The sequence below is a fragment of the Dromiciops gliroides genome, chromosome 6 (genome assembly GCF_019393635.1).
Source record: "Dromiciops gliroides isolate mDroGli1 chromosome 6, mDroGli1.pri, whole genome shotgun sequence".
In the NCBI taxonomy this organism is placed as follows: domain Eukaryota; kingdom Metazoa; phylum Chordata; class Mammalia; order Microbiotheria; family Microbiotheriidae; genus Dromiciops; species Dromiciops gliroides.
In genome coordinates this window covers 26,629,723-26,645,896 of record NC_057866.1, presented here as the reverse complement: position 1 = coordinate 26,645,896, position 16,174 = coordinate 26,629,723, and the positions used below count along the sequence as shown (strand labels likewise).

Below are 16,174 nucleotides of genomic sequence, written 5' to 3'. Positions count from 1 at the left end.
AAAGCTTCATTTTTCTTCATCTCAGAAATGAAAGCATTGTAGTAGCTGAGCTCTAAGATCCCTTCCTACTCAAAAGTCCTATCGCTATTTTTTAAAGGCTTCTCTTTTCAGTGTTGTTTTCCTGATATTGGTACCATCACAGCTTTATAATTGAAAGGGACTTTAGGGACCCTCTATTCCAACCTTCTAACTTTACAAATGAGGAAACTGAGGGGCAGCGAGGTGGCACAATGGATAAAGCACCAGCCCTGGAGTCAGGAGGACCTGAGTTCAAATCTGGCCTCAGACACTTGACACTTACTAGCTGTGTGACCCTGGGCAAGTCACTTAACCCCCATAGCCCTGCCAAAAAAACAAAAACAAATGAGGAAACTGAGGCCCAGAAAGGGGACGTGACTTTCCTAATATCACACATGTCGTAAAGGACAGAGTTAGAATTCAAACACAGGCCTTCTAGCTCCAAAGTTAGTGCCTTTTCCAATTCTAAGTAGATTCGTTCCCATATCAATTCTAGTCAACTTCAGATCGTCTACATGTGCTCCTTCTGTGCCCTAGCTCTAGATTTTGTACAGCATGAATGCCACATCCCGTTATTCAGACACTTCCCTGTAGTCAGATGGCGGCGAGTGGGAAGTCTGCCAAAACCCCAGTAGCATGACCTCTGGGTTTCCTTCCAACTCTGAGATTCTGTGATTCTGTGATTGGTTGGCATATTTTAATCAATGCCCTTAACCACACAGCCTGAAATGATCTAACAGGGGAATGTTAACACATAACATAACACATGCATGTGCTTGTCAGAACCAATCAGTATTATGAAACTCCAGGTGACAACTCCCTCACTCCCTTTTCTGGGAAATCTAGTGTCCGTTTAGGATTGTGTCCCAGACATGGGTGAAGGTTTATTTGAGCTTTCTGAAGGTTGTCCAGTGCCAAATGTGCTGTCAGGCATGAATTTCATTAAAGTCATGAGCTGAAAATGAAGCAAGTCAGACCCACCATTCCACCAAGTTTACACCACCAAGGTTTACTCTCCTTCCTGTATAGAAAGCTGAATGTAAAAGATGAGCTTTGGTCCATGTTCTACAGTTAATCCAGAGTCTTGCTGTAGTCTAAGAGAGAATCTATTAACTTCAATACTTGGTAGAAAACTAGTCATGAAACAATCTACCTCTATATATTGTGTCAAGAAAAACCTGGGACAAAGAGGCAGAGTGGGACAATGGAAAGTGCTCACTCTGCCAGACACCAGGGATACATAACACTAGGAGTATACAGGAAAACTAAAATATAGTCCCTGCCCTTGGGAGCTTCCATTTTATGGAGGAGACAACATGTAAAAAATGTGTTTACATAAGATGGGTACAGAGTACATGGGAGGCAGCATATGGAGTCTTCTAAATGGGAGAGTAAAAGAATATACGTAAATCTCAGCACCACAGGGAATTTTGACAAAAATTAACCATGCGCTGTCACAGAGATATTGCAAACATATTTAAAAAGGGAAGAAATAGTTGATATATCATTTACGGACAATAATGCAATAAAAAGCATAATTGGTTCACGGACCACAGACAAAAGATATAGACCCAAATGGAGACTTAATTATGAAAACCTAAATAATGAGTAGGTGAAAGAATAAATCATTGAAATAATACCTATGCAAAAGAAAATTATAATGATGAAAAAACATACCAAAATTTCTGGGATGCAGCTAAAGCTGTCCTTAGAGGGAAAAATCACATACAAACATAAATTACCAATACAGAAAGAGAGGATTAATGAACTGAATTTTAATATAGTTCTATGCACAGAAGTTTTTCTGGGGCCACAAGTTCGACATTCTGGTATAGAATAGATTTAAGTTCAAATAGGGAAACCAATTAAAAGGCTATTGCAAAAGTCCAACAGGAAATAATGAGGAACTAGTTAGGCCCTGGGCAAGTTACTTTACCTCTAAGAGACTGTTTTCTTATCTATAAAGTAGGAATGATACTGATATTTATTCTTCCTATCTCATGGTAGTTGCTATAAAGTGTTAACTTTGTAACCTTTAAAATACTCCACGAATATGAATTGTTATTAAACTTCCTGCACAGAAGCCTTTTTGCATCAATGTTTTCAGAACTTTATCTTCAGTCAGATCCACCCACGCTTATTTCAGAAAGATCTGAGCTCCTTGCAATAATCAGGTTTAATGATGAGGGACTTCACCCAACTGAAACACTACCTGAAACAGAAATCTTGCCTTGGTTATTGAAAGGGCATTTTCATTGGTCTCCTTACCTCAAGTCTCTCCCCACTCCCATCCAGCCTCTTCACAGCTGAGCCTCCAAAATTAACTTCCATGTCCCTCTACTCTCTTGATAAACTGGCTCCAGCCAGTTTCTGCAGGTTTTTTCATATTTCTCCCCTTCCTGCACCCCATAGTGCAGCTTGTTGTCCTCGCATATGGGGTAGGTGTCCCTAAAGTCTTAGGGCACTTTTAGGCTATCCTCAGACCTTGGGGACACCCATTATGTACCAGCTGCCTCTCTGTGCCTTTGCCCACATAGGGAACAAGTTCCCTCCTCACCTCCGCCTTACAGAACCCCAGAACACCCTATGAAGTATAGCTGCCCACCATCCCCCACATGAGGACATTTCCGTCTTTGCCAACTGCCAGTGTCCCTTTCCCATCTGATGAAAATGTCTTTGAATTTGCTTTTTATATGCTTGGTACATGCTTCTATGTGTACAGGTTGTCTCCCTTGATGGATTGTAAGCTCCTTGAAGGTAGGAGCAGTCATATTTGTCCTTCTGTCCTCAGTGCCTAGTCCCGTGCTTGCTAGTAGTTGCTTAATAAATGCTTGCTGATTAATGGACAAAAATAGCTTAGCTTCTATATCTATTTAAGGTTTGCGGAACACTTTATATACATTCTCCTTGGATCCAGAACCCAAGAACCTTGATAAATTGCATTGTCTAACAAAACACCAAACTTGCTTCTTAGTCCAGTCCCTCTCCCCCAGTTAACATTAAGAAGAGAAATAATTATGGAGAAGGGACCCATCTCTCTCCTTACTGTGAGCAACAACTGCTGACTGACTTCTAACAATAACCTGGTGTGATCCTGGGCAAGTCACTGAACTCTTGTAGCCTCAGTCTCTTCGTATGTTCCCTACTTCACAGGGTCATTCTAAGAAAAGGGCTTTGCAGACTTAAAATGTATATAAATGTAAATCAGTACAAGTTATTCTCTCCTGCCATTTTAAAGCCTTGTCACTGTGGCCCATAGACCCTGGTAAATATAACCATCCCAGGTACCCAGTAGCAGCACTCCTGGGCACCTTTTGCCTTTGAAGATATGGTGATTACAGCAGCTACTTGGAAGGTCATTTTTCTCCCTGGAGGAGACACATCATTTCATACTTTTCCCTCCCAGATGGGCACCACCTGTGCTACACCTTTTCTCCCTTTTGCTATTCAGCCAGATTTGCAATCTGACTATGGTTAACACACACTCTGGATTTAAAATATACCTGGCAAGCTGGCTTAGATGGCAAAGTATTGTCTTTCTTACCCAAAGCATGTATTAGGTACCACTCTCTCCATGCTCTTTATTAACTTTCCCTTTGAGATTGAGCACACTGTTGAAGACAGATGTCATTTTGTCCAAGACTGACAGAAGTGGCCAGTGGGGGAGTATTAGGAGGAGGAAATTTAAAGAGACTTTAGAGATGACCCAGTCTACCCCCTTCATTTTTTGTTTATTTATTTTGGGGTGAGGCAGTTAGGGTTAAGTGACTTGCCCAGAGTCACACAGCTAGTAAGTGTCAAGTGTCTGAGGCCAGATTTGAACTCGGGTCCTCCTGAATCCAGGGCTGGTGCTCTATCCCCTGTGCCACCAGCTGCCCCTACCCCCTTCGTTTTGATGATGATGATGATGACGACTAACACAGCACCATGAGGTTTGCAAAATGCTTTATTTATATTGTCTCGTTTGATCCTAACACCAAGCCTATGAGATAGACACTATTGTTATTATCTCTGTTTTGCAGATGGGAAAACTGAGACTACAGTAGGTTAAGTGGCTTCCCCCAAGTCACATAGCTACTAAAGATTAGAAGCAGGATTTGAACTCAGGTCTTCCTGATTCTGAGCTAGTGCCTTAGTGCCATTTTACTCAGGAATCTGAGGCCCGGGATGCTTAACCAGCCTTCCCAGTGTCATACAACTCAAGAGGGTAGGAAGGAAATAAGCGTTTATTAAGCACCTAGTGTTCTAGCCATTGTGCTGAGCACTTTGCAAATATTATCTTAGCCGAGCATCATAGTACCCCAAGAGGTAAGTGCTATTATTATCCCCATGTTGGCAGTTCAGGAAACTGAGGCAAACAGCGGTTAAGTGACTTTCCCAGATTTACACAGCTAGTGTGTCTGAGGCTGTGTTGGAACTCAAGTCTTCCCAGCTCCAGACCCAATGCTCCATTCACCATGCCACCTCACTGCCTCTGCACTGAGGGGTTTTGAAAAGATTTTTGTATTTAGAGTTCTGATATCTGGTTCAAGTCCTGGGTCTGTCCCTTATGGGTTCTGTGATCGTGGACAACTGGACCTCAGTTTCTTCATCCACAATATTTACACTGCCTACCTCTCTGAGGTATTGTGGGAGTACTCTTTAAACCACAAAACACTGTGGAAATGGGAACTGGTCGTCAGAGTGGTGGTGTTAGCTCTTTGAATGGAGCCTGAGTCTCCTGACACCTCTTCTCAGCTGCTTAGCTCGGGCTGCCTGCTAAGGACCTGGGAAACAGTGGGTGAACATCTTCGTCCTGCTCATAATGCCCTGGCTTGTCCGAGTGGCATGAATGGTAGAACTTTGGCAGCCACCCCAAAGTGCCCTTCCAACTAACTGAGCAGAACTGGGAATCCAGAGGAGGGAATTGCCCTGATCTAGGCTGAAGCGGAAAGAGAGAAGCAGATTGGGCTAGCAGGCGCCATTCCAGTCTTTCGAATGAGCATCAGGACGTAACCAGGGAGCAGGTCTAGGCTGCCTTGCATCCAGGCCACGATGCTAGTATTGCTCAGACCATCCCAGTGTCTGGGATTGAGGGACAGGAGCCTCTTCTGTTATGCCACTGGCTCCAGTTTCTGCTCAGAGCAACAGGATCCTAGCAGACCTCTTGTGGTCCTTGGAATCTTGGTCACTAGAACTCTGAGATCCCCTCGGTCCCATCTTGTGGTTCTTTCTCCATCCCTGCTTCCCACTGGAATCTCAGAGAACGGCGCCCACTTTTCTGTGGCTCACTGAAGCAGGGATGATGGTGATCAGTGGAGTGGTGGAAGGAGAGTGCTTTGTAAAGTCTTCCAGACACGGTGGAAGAGAGTGCCGGACTGGGAGCGTGGCTCACCCGTGAGTTGTGAGGGACCTTGATCCCTCTGGGGCCTGGTTTCCTCACCTGTAAAATGTGAAGAATGTCGGCGCTGCTGACCTCTCCGGAAAGTGTTTTGTAAACCTCAAGCACTAGGAAAATGGGAGCTATCGTTAGGCCTTCTCCAAACCATGAGCCTGGAGGCGCCGTGGCTTACTTCATCTGCTCCTACACCTTAGCACGATACAAAACCACAGTAAGAGCCCTGTTAATGTTTGCTCACTTGAGTGACAACCCCCCCAGAGACTCCTATGGATAATGTAGAAGAAATACACAAAGCCAAGAGGCTCCAAATAATCCACTTTTCACACGGACGCTCTCTTTGTCCAGTGGCCTGGTTGTGTTCTGGGAGACCGTCCGCTCCAGAGAAGTGCTTATGGATGAAAAGAGGCTGGTGAGGCTGCTTGTGGCAGCATCTACAGTCTAGCCGATTCGAATGATTATTCGGAGACCATAAAGCACTTTGCAAGTCTAAAGGGCTGTGCAAATATTGATGACTGTTATCCATTACTAAGACTGCTGAATGGATAATGTGTAGTTTAAAATGTCAGTGCCATTAACATGAAAAGACATCTGTCAGTAATGGCTCCAAAGCAACCCCAGAACATTTCCCCCTGAGAAAAAAGACTCTCTTGAATTTATGGGGGAGGGGAGAGAGGAGGAAGGGGGGGGAGGAGGAGGTGGGGGGGGAGGAGGAGGTGGGGGGGAGGAGGAGGAGGAGGAGGAGCAGGAGGAGGAGGAGGAGGAGGAGGAGGAGGAGGAGGGGGGAGCTGCAGTTCTTGTCCAGCAAGAGAAGTCCATTATATAATATGATCACCATCTTGCTCTGCTCAAGCTCCATTAGGGATGGCCCATCCTCATTCTTCCCTCCTCGGGTTTGATCCCATAGTCAGCTGCACAGTAATAGATGAAGTGACAAGGATGGTATCTTGATTGTATCCAGCTGCAGGGCCAAGTCTCTGCGCAGGGAGCCCTGTGTGGAGCAGCAGCCTTCATTCAAGGCTGTAGAATAGTCAGCCCAGAATAACATGTCTGTGAATGAGTGTCACTGAAGTCTAGATCCTCTTGGTGGGGAGCTTGCGTTGTAACTTCTTCCACTGCCTAGAAGACCCTTTGTTTTTCAACTGTTCCCATCCCATCGTGATCAACATAAAAGCTTGTGAGGGGCAGCTAGGTGGTGCAGTGGATAGATCACCAGCCCTGGATTCAGGAGGACCTGAGTTCAAATCCGGTCTCAGACACTTAACGCTTACTAGCTGTGTGACCCTGGGCAAGTCACTTAACCCCAATTGCCTCACTTGAAAACAAAAACAAAAACATAAAAGCTTGTGTTTCTGTAGAACTTCACATCTCAGAAAGCACTTTCTTTACTCCCAGTGCTCCTGCGTGGCCATAGGCTAGTCACCTCCCTTCTGGGCCTCAGTTTCCTTATCTGTAAAATGGAGATAATAATCTTTATGCCACTTTGGTCACAGGGTTTTCTTAGAAAAAGCTCTTTAGGGGCAGCTAGGTGGTGAGGTGGATAGAACACCGGCCCTGGAGTCAGGAGTACCTGAGTTCAAATCTGGCCTCAGACACTTAACACTTACTAACTGTCTGACCCTGGGCAAGTCACTTAACCCCAATTGCCTCACTAAAAAAAAAAAATTAAAAACAAAAATGAAAGCTCTTGATAAGCTAGAGTTCACCTTTAGAAATGTTGGCTATTGGCAGAGCCAGGGCTAGAACTGAAGTCTCTGTCACCACACTGAGTGCCTTGTCACTCTGCCCTGCTGCTTCTCTGCACACGTCATCACTTCCATCAACAGACTCACCTCTTCCATGGAAACCATTCTGATCCAGAAAGCCTCGGGGTTGGTCTGGGTGAAAGGGCCCTGCCCATAATCTCAGAGCTGCTTTGGAGTGGCAGGTGCCTCCTCTAGAGGAAAGAAAAGAAACCCTTACCTCACCCCACCCCACCCCACCCCACGGCAGTAGGAGATATGGGGGCAATGGGCCATGAAACAAGCCAGCAGAACCCCCGGTGCCACTGGAGTGGAGCAGGATGGTCTCCTAGTGATAGAGCAGAGTGAAGGCATCCCTAGTGTTCCATCTGAGATTCATTGTCCTCCACTTGTCTTCTTAGTGCCTGGTGCTCATGAGGCCATGGCTGCAGACTGACGACCTGTAGGTGGTGAGTTATCTTCAAGAGAGGCACACGCTGTGCCACAGCCACAGCCAGACATCTTGCAAATAGCCTGTTGGTCACCATGGGGAGTGGGGCTGGAGCAGAAGAGGGACTAGGGAGAAAACCATCCCCATTTCTGGAAGAGCAGTTTGAGTAGATAAAGCACCGGCCCTGGATTCAGGAGGACCTGAGTTTAAATGTGGGCTCAGACACTTGACCCTTACTAGCTGTGTGACCCTGGGCAAGTCACTTAACTCCCATTGCCCTGGAAGAAGGAGAAGGAGGAGGAGAAGAAGGAGGAGGAGGAGGAGGAGGAGGAGAAAGATTAAACAATTGTTCATAGACTTGGACAATTTAAAAGGAGGAAAGAACTTTAGAGATCATCTAGCCAAACTCTGATTCAGAAATTAAATCCTGACCGGGATAAAAAAAAAATGTTATAGATCTAAAAATATCCTCCCAAATCCAGCCTAGAAGGAGAAAGTAACCCTGTAATGACTTCAGGCAGACAAAAGAAGAAAATGGATTTTTCACAGGTGCTACATTAACTCCTAGAATAAATGAAATAAAAGTTTAAATGATATAAAAGCTCTGGAAGAAAGAATTGGAAGAGAATAAAGTGGTAAATCAAAGAGAAAATGGTAAATCAAAACCAAGTGATGGATTCCCTGAAAACTAGAATTAAACAAAGAGAAATTAGTGACTCTGTGAGATAGTAAGATGTAGTAGGATAAACTCAAAGGAGTTTTAAAATTGAAGAAAATATCAGTTATCTGATATAAAAACAACACTACTACTGACCTTGAAACAGGTCACAGCAAGATAATGTAAGAATCATTTGACTCCTTGAAAAGCATGATTTTTTTTAAGTCCCAATACTCTATTTCAAGAAATCACAAATAAAAACTGCCCATTGCCCAGATCTACTAGAGCAAGTGGGGAATGTGAAGATAAAAATAATCTACTGGTGACTCCTTAAATTCAAAAAGTAAAAGTCCCAGCCAAAAGGTCCTAAAAGTCCCAGTAAAATGTTCTATCCAAAGTCCAGAGCTTCCACATCAAATCTGTGAAAATATTGCATGCATCCAGGAAGGAGGAATCATGGACAGGATTATACAAGACCTGGCACTTCCTTTAAAAACTAGAGGAGGGGCAGCTAGGTGGCACAGTGGATAGAGCACGGGCCCTGGAGTCAGGAGGACCTGAGTTCAAATCCAGCCTCACACACTTAACACCTACTAGCTGTGTGACCTTGGGCAAGTCACTTAACCCCAATTGCCTCACTAAAATAAAATTTAAAAAAAATCCTAGAGGAGATCTTCAAATACAATATTCCAAATGACAAGAGATATAGGCCTACAACCAATAATAACTTATTCTACAAAGTTGAGTATAATCATATTGGAGGGGGGTGGTATGGTGGAAGAGGTTAGGAGATGGAGAGTACACTTAATTTTTTTGTTATTTTCAGTTTCAAATTGTTTCCCTTCCCCATACCTCTCCCATACCTATTAAGAAAGAAAAACAATATCCATTATAATATGAAATCATGCAAAGTGTATTTACATGCCCATCAATTGGGGAATGGCTAAACAAGCTGTGGTGTATTATGGTGATGGAATATTATTGTGCCATAAGAAATGTCAAGCAGGGGGGCAGCTAGGTGGCGCAGTGGATAGAGCACTGGCCCTGGAGTCAGGAGTACCTGAGTTCAAATCCAGCCTCAGACACTTAACACTTACTAGCTGTGTGACTCTAGGCAAGTCACTTAACCCCAATTGCCTCACTAAAAAAAAAAAAAAGAAAGAAAGAAAAGAAATGTCAAGCAGGATGATTTCAGAAAGGCCTGGGAAGACTTGTATGAACTGATGTATAGTGCAGAGAGCAGAACTGAGAACATTGTCCACAGAGACAGCAATATTGTTTGATGAAGAACTGTGAATGACTTAACTATTCTCAATAATACAATGATCCAAGACAATCCCAAAGGACTACTGATGAAACATACCTCCAAAGAAAGAGCTGGTAATGATGGAACACAGACTGAAGCATGCTATTTTGGACTTTTTTTCATTTTTTTTCTTTTATTCAAGTTTTTTGTACAAAATGACTAATATGGTAATGTTTTACATAATCGCACATGTATAACCCATATCTGATTGCTTACTGCCTTAAGGAAGGAGGAAGGGAGGGAGGAAAAGAGATTAAAAATTGGAACTCAAAACTATAAATAAAAATGTTTATTACTTTAAAAAAATGTATTTCCACATTAGCCGTTTTGAAACAAAAAAGCAAGAAAAATAAAGTGAAAAAATTATACTTCAGTCTGCACTCAGTTCATCAGTTCTCTCTCTGGCAAAGGATAGCATTTTTCATCACAAATCCTTTAGAATTCTTGTGGATTGTTTATTGTACTGATCAGAGTAGCAAAATCTTTTACAGTTGATTGTTGTTATAATTTTGCTGTTACTGTACACAATATTCTTCTAATTCTGCTCACTTCACTTTGCATCAGCTCATATAAGCCTTCCCAAGTTTTTCTGAAACCATTTTCTTTGTTATTTCTTATAGTGCAGTAGTATTCCATCTCAATCATATACTACAACTTGTTCAGCCATTACTTAATTGATGGGCATCCCCTCAATTTTTAATTCTTTGCCACCACAAAAAGAGCTGCTATAAATATTTCTTTCCTTTTTCTTTGATCTCTTTGGGATACTGATCTAGTAGTGGTGGTATTGCTGAGTCAACGGGTATGCACAGTTTCATAGCTCTTTGGGCATAGTTCCAAATTATTCTTCAGAATGGTTGCACCAACTGGAAATAGAGCTTTAATACAAAAAGAACTTTCAAAAATGTGTATTGAGAAAACCAAAACTAAGTAGGAACTTTGAAATATAAAGAGAAACCTAGAAAGTTAAATTTATCCTAGCAATGGAAGGAGCAATATGATTATGTAGTGCTACCATTCCAACAAGGAGAGAAAAAACAAATGTCCTTTCAGAACCTTACTATTTTCAAAGGCTGTTGAAGAGATTAAATAATAAGAAACAGAAGATCTGGAAGTGGGTTGGGTCTTTTCTAAAGGTTGTAAGAGAATAAAGAGAAGAGAGAGTAAAAGGCACACACATTCCTGTATAAAGAAGGAAGAGGCAGGTAGAACTTAATTAGGATAAATAAGAATTTACATATGGAGGAAGGGGAAAAACAAGCATCACATGAACCTCACTTGTATTTGAAGTGGACAAAACAGTTAAACACACACACACACACAGACATTTTGATACACATATACTTCAGACTCAACAAGGGAATGGGCAGGGATGAAGGGGGAGAAAATAGCCACAAGCAAAACAAACTTCCTGAAGGGATTAAAAAGAGAGAAAAGGGGAAAGAACTAGAATCTTAGAGGGCTGCTTATAAATGGGGGAATGGCTGGACAAATTGTGATATGTGAGTGCCATGGAATATGATTTACTGTGCCAAAAGGAATGACAGAAGATATTTCAGAGAAGCCTGGGCAGTAGATACGGATGTAGTGGCATGAACATATCCAGGAGAATAATTTACACAAGTATAACAACTTTTTAAAGAAAAGCAGCTCTGAAAGACTGATCAACACAATGACCAGGGGCCCCCATGATAAAGCCATTTAAATTAACTGCAAACAATATCAAATACTTGGAAGTCTACCTACTGAGACAAACCCAAGGACTATATGAACACAATTACAAAACACTTTTTAAAATGCTCTAGAGAAATCACCATTGATCAGAGAAATGCAAGTGAAAACAACTCTGAGGCTTCACCATACACCTATAAGAGTGACTAATAGGACAAAAAAGGAAAGTGTTAGATGTTAGTGTTAGATGGAGGGGATGTGGGAAAGCTGGGACACTGATCCACTGTTGGTGGAGTTGTAAACTGATCCACACATTCTGGAGAGCAATTTGGAACTATGCCCAAAGGACTCTCAAACTGTGTCTACCCTTTGATTGAGCAAAACCACTGCTAGGCTTATATCCCAAAGGCATCCCCCAAAAGAGAAGAGACCTATTGGTACAAAATATTTATAGCAGCTCGTTTTGTAGTGCCTAAGAACTGGACATCAAAAGAATGCTCATCAGCTGGGGAATGGTTAAGCAAGCTGTGGCATATGATTGTAATACAATATTATTATGCTCTAAGAAATGACAAGCAGGATGATTTCAGAAAGGCCTGGAAAGACTTCCATGAACTGATATATAGTGAAGTGAGCAGAACCAGGAGAAGATTGTGCACAGTAACAGCAACATTGTTTGATGAAGAACTGTGAATGACTTAACTATTCTCAGCAATACAGTGATCCAAGACAATCCCAAAGGAATAATGATGGGGTATATCATCCACCTCCAAAGAAAGAACTGACATTGATTAAACAAAGACTGAAGAATGCTAATTTTGTACCAATAGGTCTCTTCTCTTTTGAAGGCTGTCTTTGGAATATAAACCTAGCAGTGGTTTTGTTGAATCAAAGGGTACACACAGTTTGAGAGTCCTTTGGGCATAGTTCCAAATTGCTGTCCAGAATGGATGGATTAATTCACAACTCCACCAACAGTGGATTAGTGTCCCAGTTTTCCCACATCCCCTCCAACTTCCAACATTTTCCTTTTCTGTCATATTAGCCAATCTGATAGGAGTGGTACCTCAGAGTTGTTTTAATTCACATTTCTCTGATCAATAGTGATCAATAGAGCCTTTTTTCATAAGATTATAAATAGCTTTGACTACTTTGTTTGAAACCTGCCTGTTCATATCCTTTGATCATTTATCAATTGGGAAATTATTTGTATTTTTATAAATTTGACTCAGTTCTCTATATATTTGAGAAATTAAGCTTTTATCAGGAATACTTGTTGCAAAAATTTCCCCCAGTTTTCTGCTTTCCTTATAATTTCGGTTGCATTGGCATTGTTTTTGTTCAAAAACTTTTAAATTTTATAGAATCAAAATTATCTATTTTACATTTTGTAATGCTCTCTCTGTCTTCTTTGGTCCTAAATTCTTTCCTTATCCATAAATCTGACATAAACTATTCCATGCTCTCTTAATAATCATGTACCCATTTTGATCTTATCTTGGTATACAGTGTGAGATGTTGATCTATACCTAGTTTCTGCCATACTCTTTTCCAATTTTCCCAACAGTTTTTGTCAAATAATGAGTTTTTGTTCCAAAAGTTTGGATCTTTGGGTTTGTCACATACTATATTACTGTGATCATTTATCATAGTGTAATTTGTACCTAATCTATCCCACTTATCCATCATTTTATTTCTTAGGCAGTATCATATTGTTTTGATGATTACCACTTTATAATACAGTTTGATATCTGGTACAGCTAGGCCACCTTCTTTCACTTTTTTTTCCCATTAGTTCTCTTGATATTCTTGAGCTTTTGTTCTTCCAGATAAATTTTATTATTTTTTTCTAGCTCTATAAAATAATTTTTTATAGTTTGATTGGTATGGCACTGAATAAATAGATTAACATAGGTATACTTGTCACTTTTATTACAGTGGCTTGGCTTACCTATGAGCAATTAATATTTTTTCCAGTTGTTTAGATCTGACTTTATTTGTGTGAAAAGTGTTTTGTAGTTGTGTTAATTTGGTGGTGGCAAAGAATTGGAAATGGAAGGGATGCCCATTAACTGGGGACTAGCTAAAGAAGCTGTGCTATATGATTGTGATGAATATATTGTGCTATAAAAAAATGACAATCGGGATGGTTTCAGAAAAACCTGGGAAGACATATGAGCTGATGCAAAGTGAAGTGAACAGAACCAGGGCAACACTGTACACAGTAATAGCAACAGTGTAAGGATGATCAACTGTGAAAGACTTAGCTACTCTAATCAAGACAATGATCCAAGACAGTTCCAAAAGATCCATGATGAAAAATGTTATCTACCTCCAGAGAGATGACCTCCAAACTCTGAATGTAGACTTAAGCATACTTTTTTCTTTTTTTTTTTTTTTTTAGTGAGGCAATTGGGGTTAAGTGACTTGCCCAGGGTCACACAGCTAGTAAGTGTTAAAAGTGTCTGAGGCCAGATTTGAACTCAGGTCCTCCTGACTCCAGGGCCGATGCTCTATCCACTGCGCCACCTAGCTGCACCCTGAAGCATACTTTTAAACATTTATCTATTTTTCTTTTTTTGTTGTTGTTTGTGTTTTCTTTTGCAACATGGCTAATATACAGAAATGTTTTGCATGATGTCACATGTATAATAGATATCAAATTGCTTGCTCTCTCAAGAAGGGGGGACAGGTAGGAGGAAGAGAATTTGGAACTCATTGTTAAAAAATGAATGTTTAAAAATTTTACATGTAATTTAGAAATATTTGATGAAATAAAATATATAATTTTAAAGCAAATATTAGGAAATGGAGATTTAGGGTTGCATACACAACTCTCTCTATATGGAAATGCTCTTTTTTGTGTTTAAGTTAATGATAATAAAATTTACAAGTTTGTAATGGAGTTGGAATTAGAATACAGTATTTGGCTACAAGGCCCAATACTTTTCAGACATGTTCCTCAAATATTATGCTCTCAATAGGGCATGGATATTAGGAAAGAATGGGCATGTACTCAATAAAAATGAAGGTCTCCTTTTAGAACCAGTAATTTCTCATGGTGACAGATCTCTAGATTCAGTCAATATAGTTTCTTCTTAATTGGTCAGATTACCCATGAGTGTAATTCCATTAAATGTTGCTCCAATGATTCACTTAGTGTGTAGAGTTCGATTGATAGATTTGCCCCAGAAGAGATGCTAGAGGATTTTGCCAAAGAAACCAGCACCCGATTTCGACCTTCTGATCTTAGATGAGCAGGAGTATCCTTTACAAAGATCTTGAGGCAGTTTCACCACCTACTACCCTACTTATTTAGGGAGAATGGGTTCTATACTGGAACATGAACCCAGAGAGTCCTGCTGCCTGCCAGTATCTGTTTTGGGACCCTTTCACACCTCTGCCTTCAGTTTGTACAGGAAAGTTTGTACAGGAAGTTTGTACAGGGAAGTAATCCGCCACATGTCTTCCTTTGCAGGTTTGGCGTGAGTTTCCTGATAGACTTGTGGGATACCCAGGCCGCCTGCACCTCTGGGACCATGAGATGAGCAAGTGGAAGTATGAGTCTGAATGGACCAATGAAGTATCTATGGTGCTCACGGGAGTAGCTTTTTACCACAAGGTAACGAAGGAGTCCTGGGGGAAGTACTGGTTAACTCCCCATAGCAGGTGCTTCTGGGGACTATGAAGAGCCATTTTGCTTAGGTCACCTTCATTTTCCATACATTCTGCAGAACTTACAAAGTGGAAGTGAAAATGATTAGCATGGGGAAGGGATTTGTAGAACAAAAGCAGTCTGATGAGAAAGATTTATCCTCTTTTAAGGTGACAGTGCAGACCACAGAATGTGGCTTGATAAAGTAAAATACGATGGCTTCCCTTCTACTGGGGTCATTGATTGCATCCCTGTCTGCATCCCCATGAGCTTGTCCTTGCAATCACATTCATTCTGTCTGTCTTTGTCTGTCTTTCTCTGCCTCTTTCTCTCTCTCCCTCCTCCTCCTTCTTCCCCTCTATCCTTGCCCTTCATACCCTTTCCTGCTTCTTGGAAACACACATAGATCTCTAGCATCTTTAAACACCTTTCCCTCAGCTCTTCCAGTCAAGGCAACACCTCCCCGACATTGACCCGGGTTTATAACATCAGAATTACCCCTGACTCTTTCCTTTCAATGAGGAGCCTCTCTTTCACGTATCCCCCAGCCCTCCTTACCTTTCACTTGATCGTTTTACCAACTTCCATTTTCTCCTTCTCTCAGCCATGCTCCACGCAGCCACCGAAGTCATCTTTCTTTAAGCTCAAGTCTAACCCTGTCACTCCCTGGTGCCTTTAAGAAAAGCTGTATTGAAGGTCTTCCACAGTCTGGCTCCAGCCTTGCTTTTCCAGCCTAATTTCATGCATCCTACTTTGATTCATCCTACTGCTAGGCAAGCTGTTCCCTAAACTTGATATATTCTATCTCTGAGCATTGTACAAGCCTAGAACGCACTCCCTCCTCATCTCCACCTCTTACAATCTTTGCATCCCTAGCACCTGGTGGGCACAGGATACATTTTTTAAATTGAATTGAATTTTTCAGGGATTCACTTAGGCAAGTGGTATGAGAATCAGATAGTTTTTGACTGAAATGGAATGATATTGGAATAAGGCAGAAACAATATTTGTTCAGTTATTTTCAGTCATGAAAACTCTCCATGAGCCCATTTGGGGTCTTCTTGACAAAGACACTGGGGTGGTTGGCCATTTCCTTCTTCAGTTCATTTTACAGATGGGGAAACTGAGGCAAACAGGGTGAAGTGACCTGCTCATGGCCACATAGCTAGTAGGTGTCAGAGGCAGAATTTGAACTCAAGAAAAATGAGTCTTCCTGACTCCAAGTCTGATGCTCTATCCACTGCACCATTTAGCTGCCCATAGAAACAATATGGGAATATTAATATCAGACTGTCGACGATATTTGTTAAACTATCA

The 16,174-nt window shown here is 41.4% G+C and overlaps 1 protein-coding gene across 1 annotated transcript in view; it reads left to right on the top strand.

Moving 5' to 3' along the window:
* EXT2 (exostosin glycosyltransferase 2) overlaps positions 1-16,174 on the top strand; it is a 169,843-nt gene that overhangs the window by 144,716 nt on the left and 8,953 nt on the right. The window contains exon 11 of the mRNA XM_043972175.1: positions 14,681-14,824. Within this exon, the coding sequence (XP_043828110.1) occupies positions 14,681-14,824 (144 nt within the window). The remainder of the gene's footprint in view (positions 1-14,680; positions 14,825-16,174) is intronic.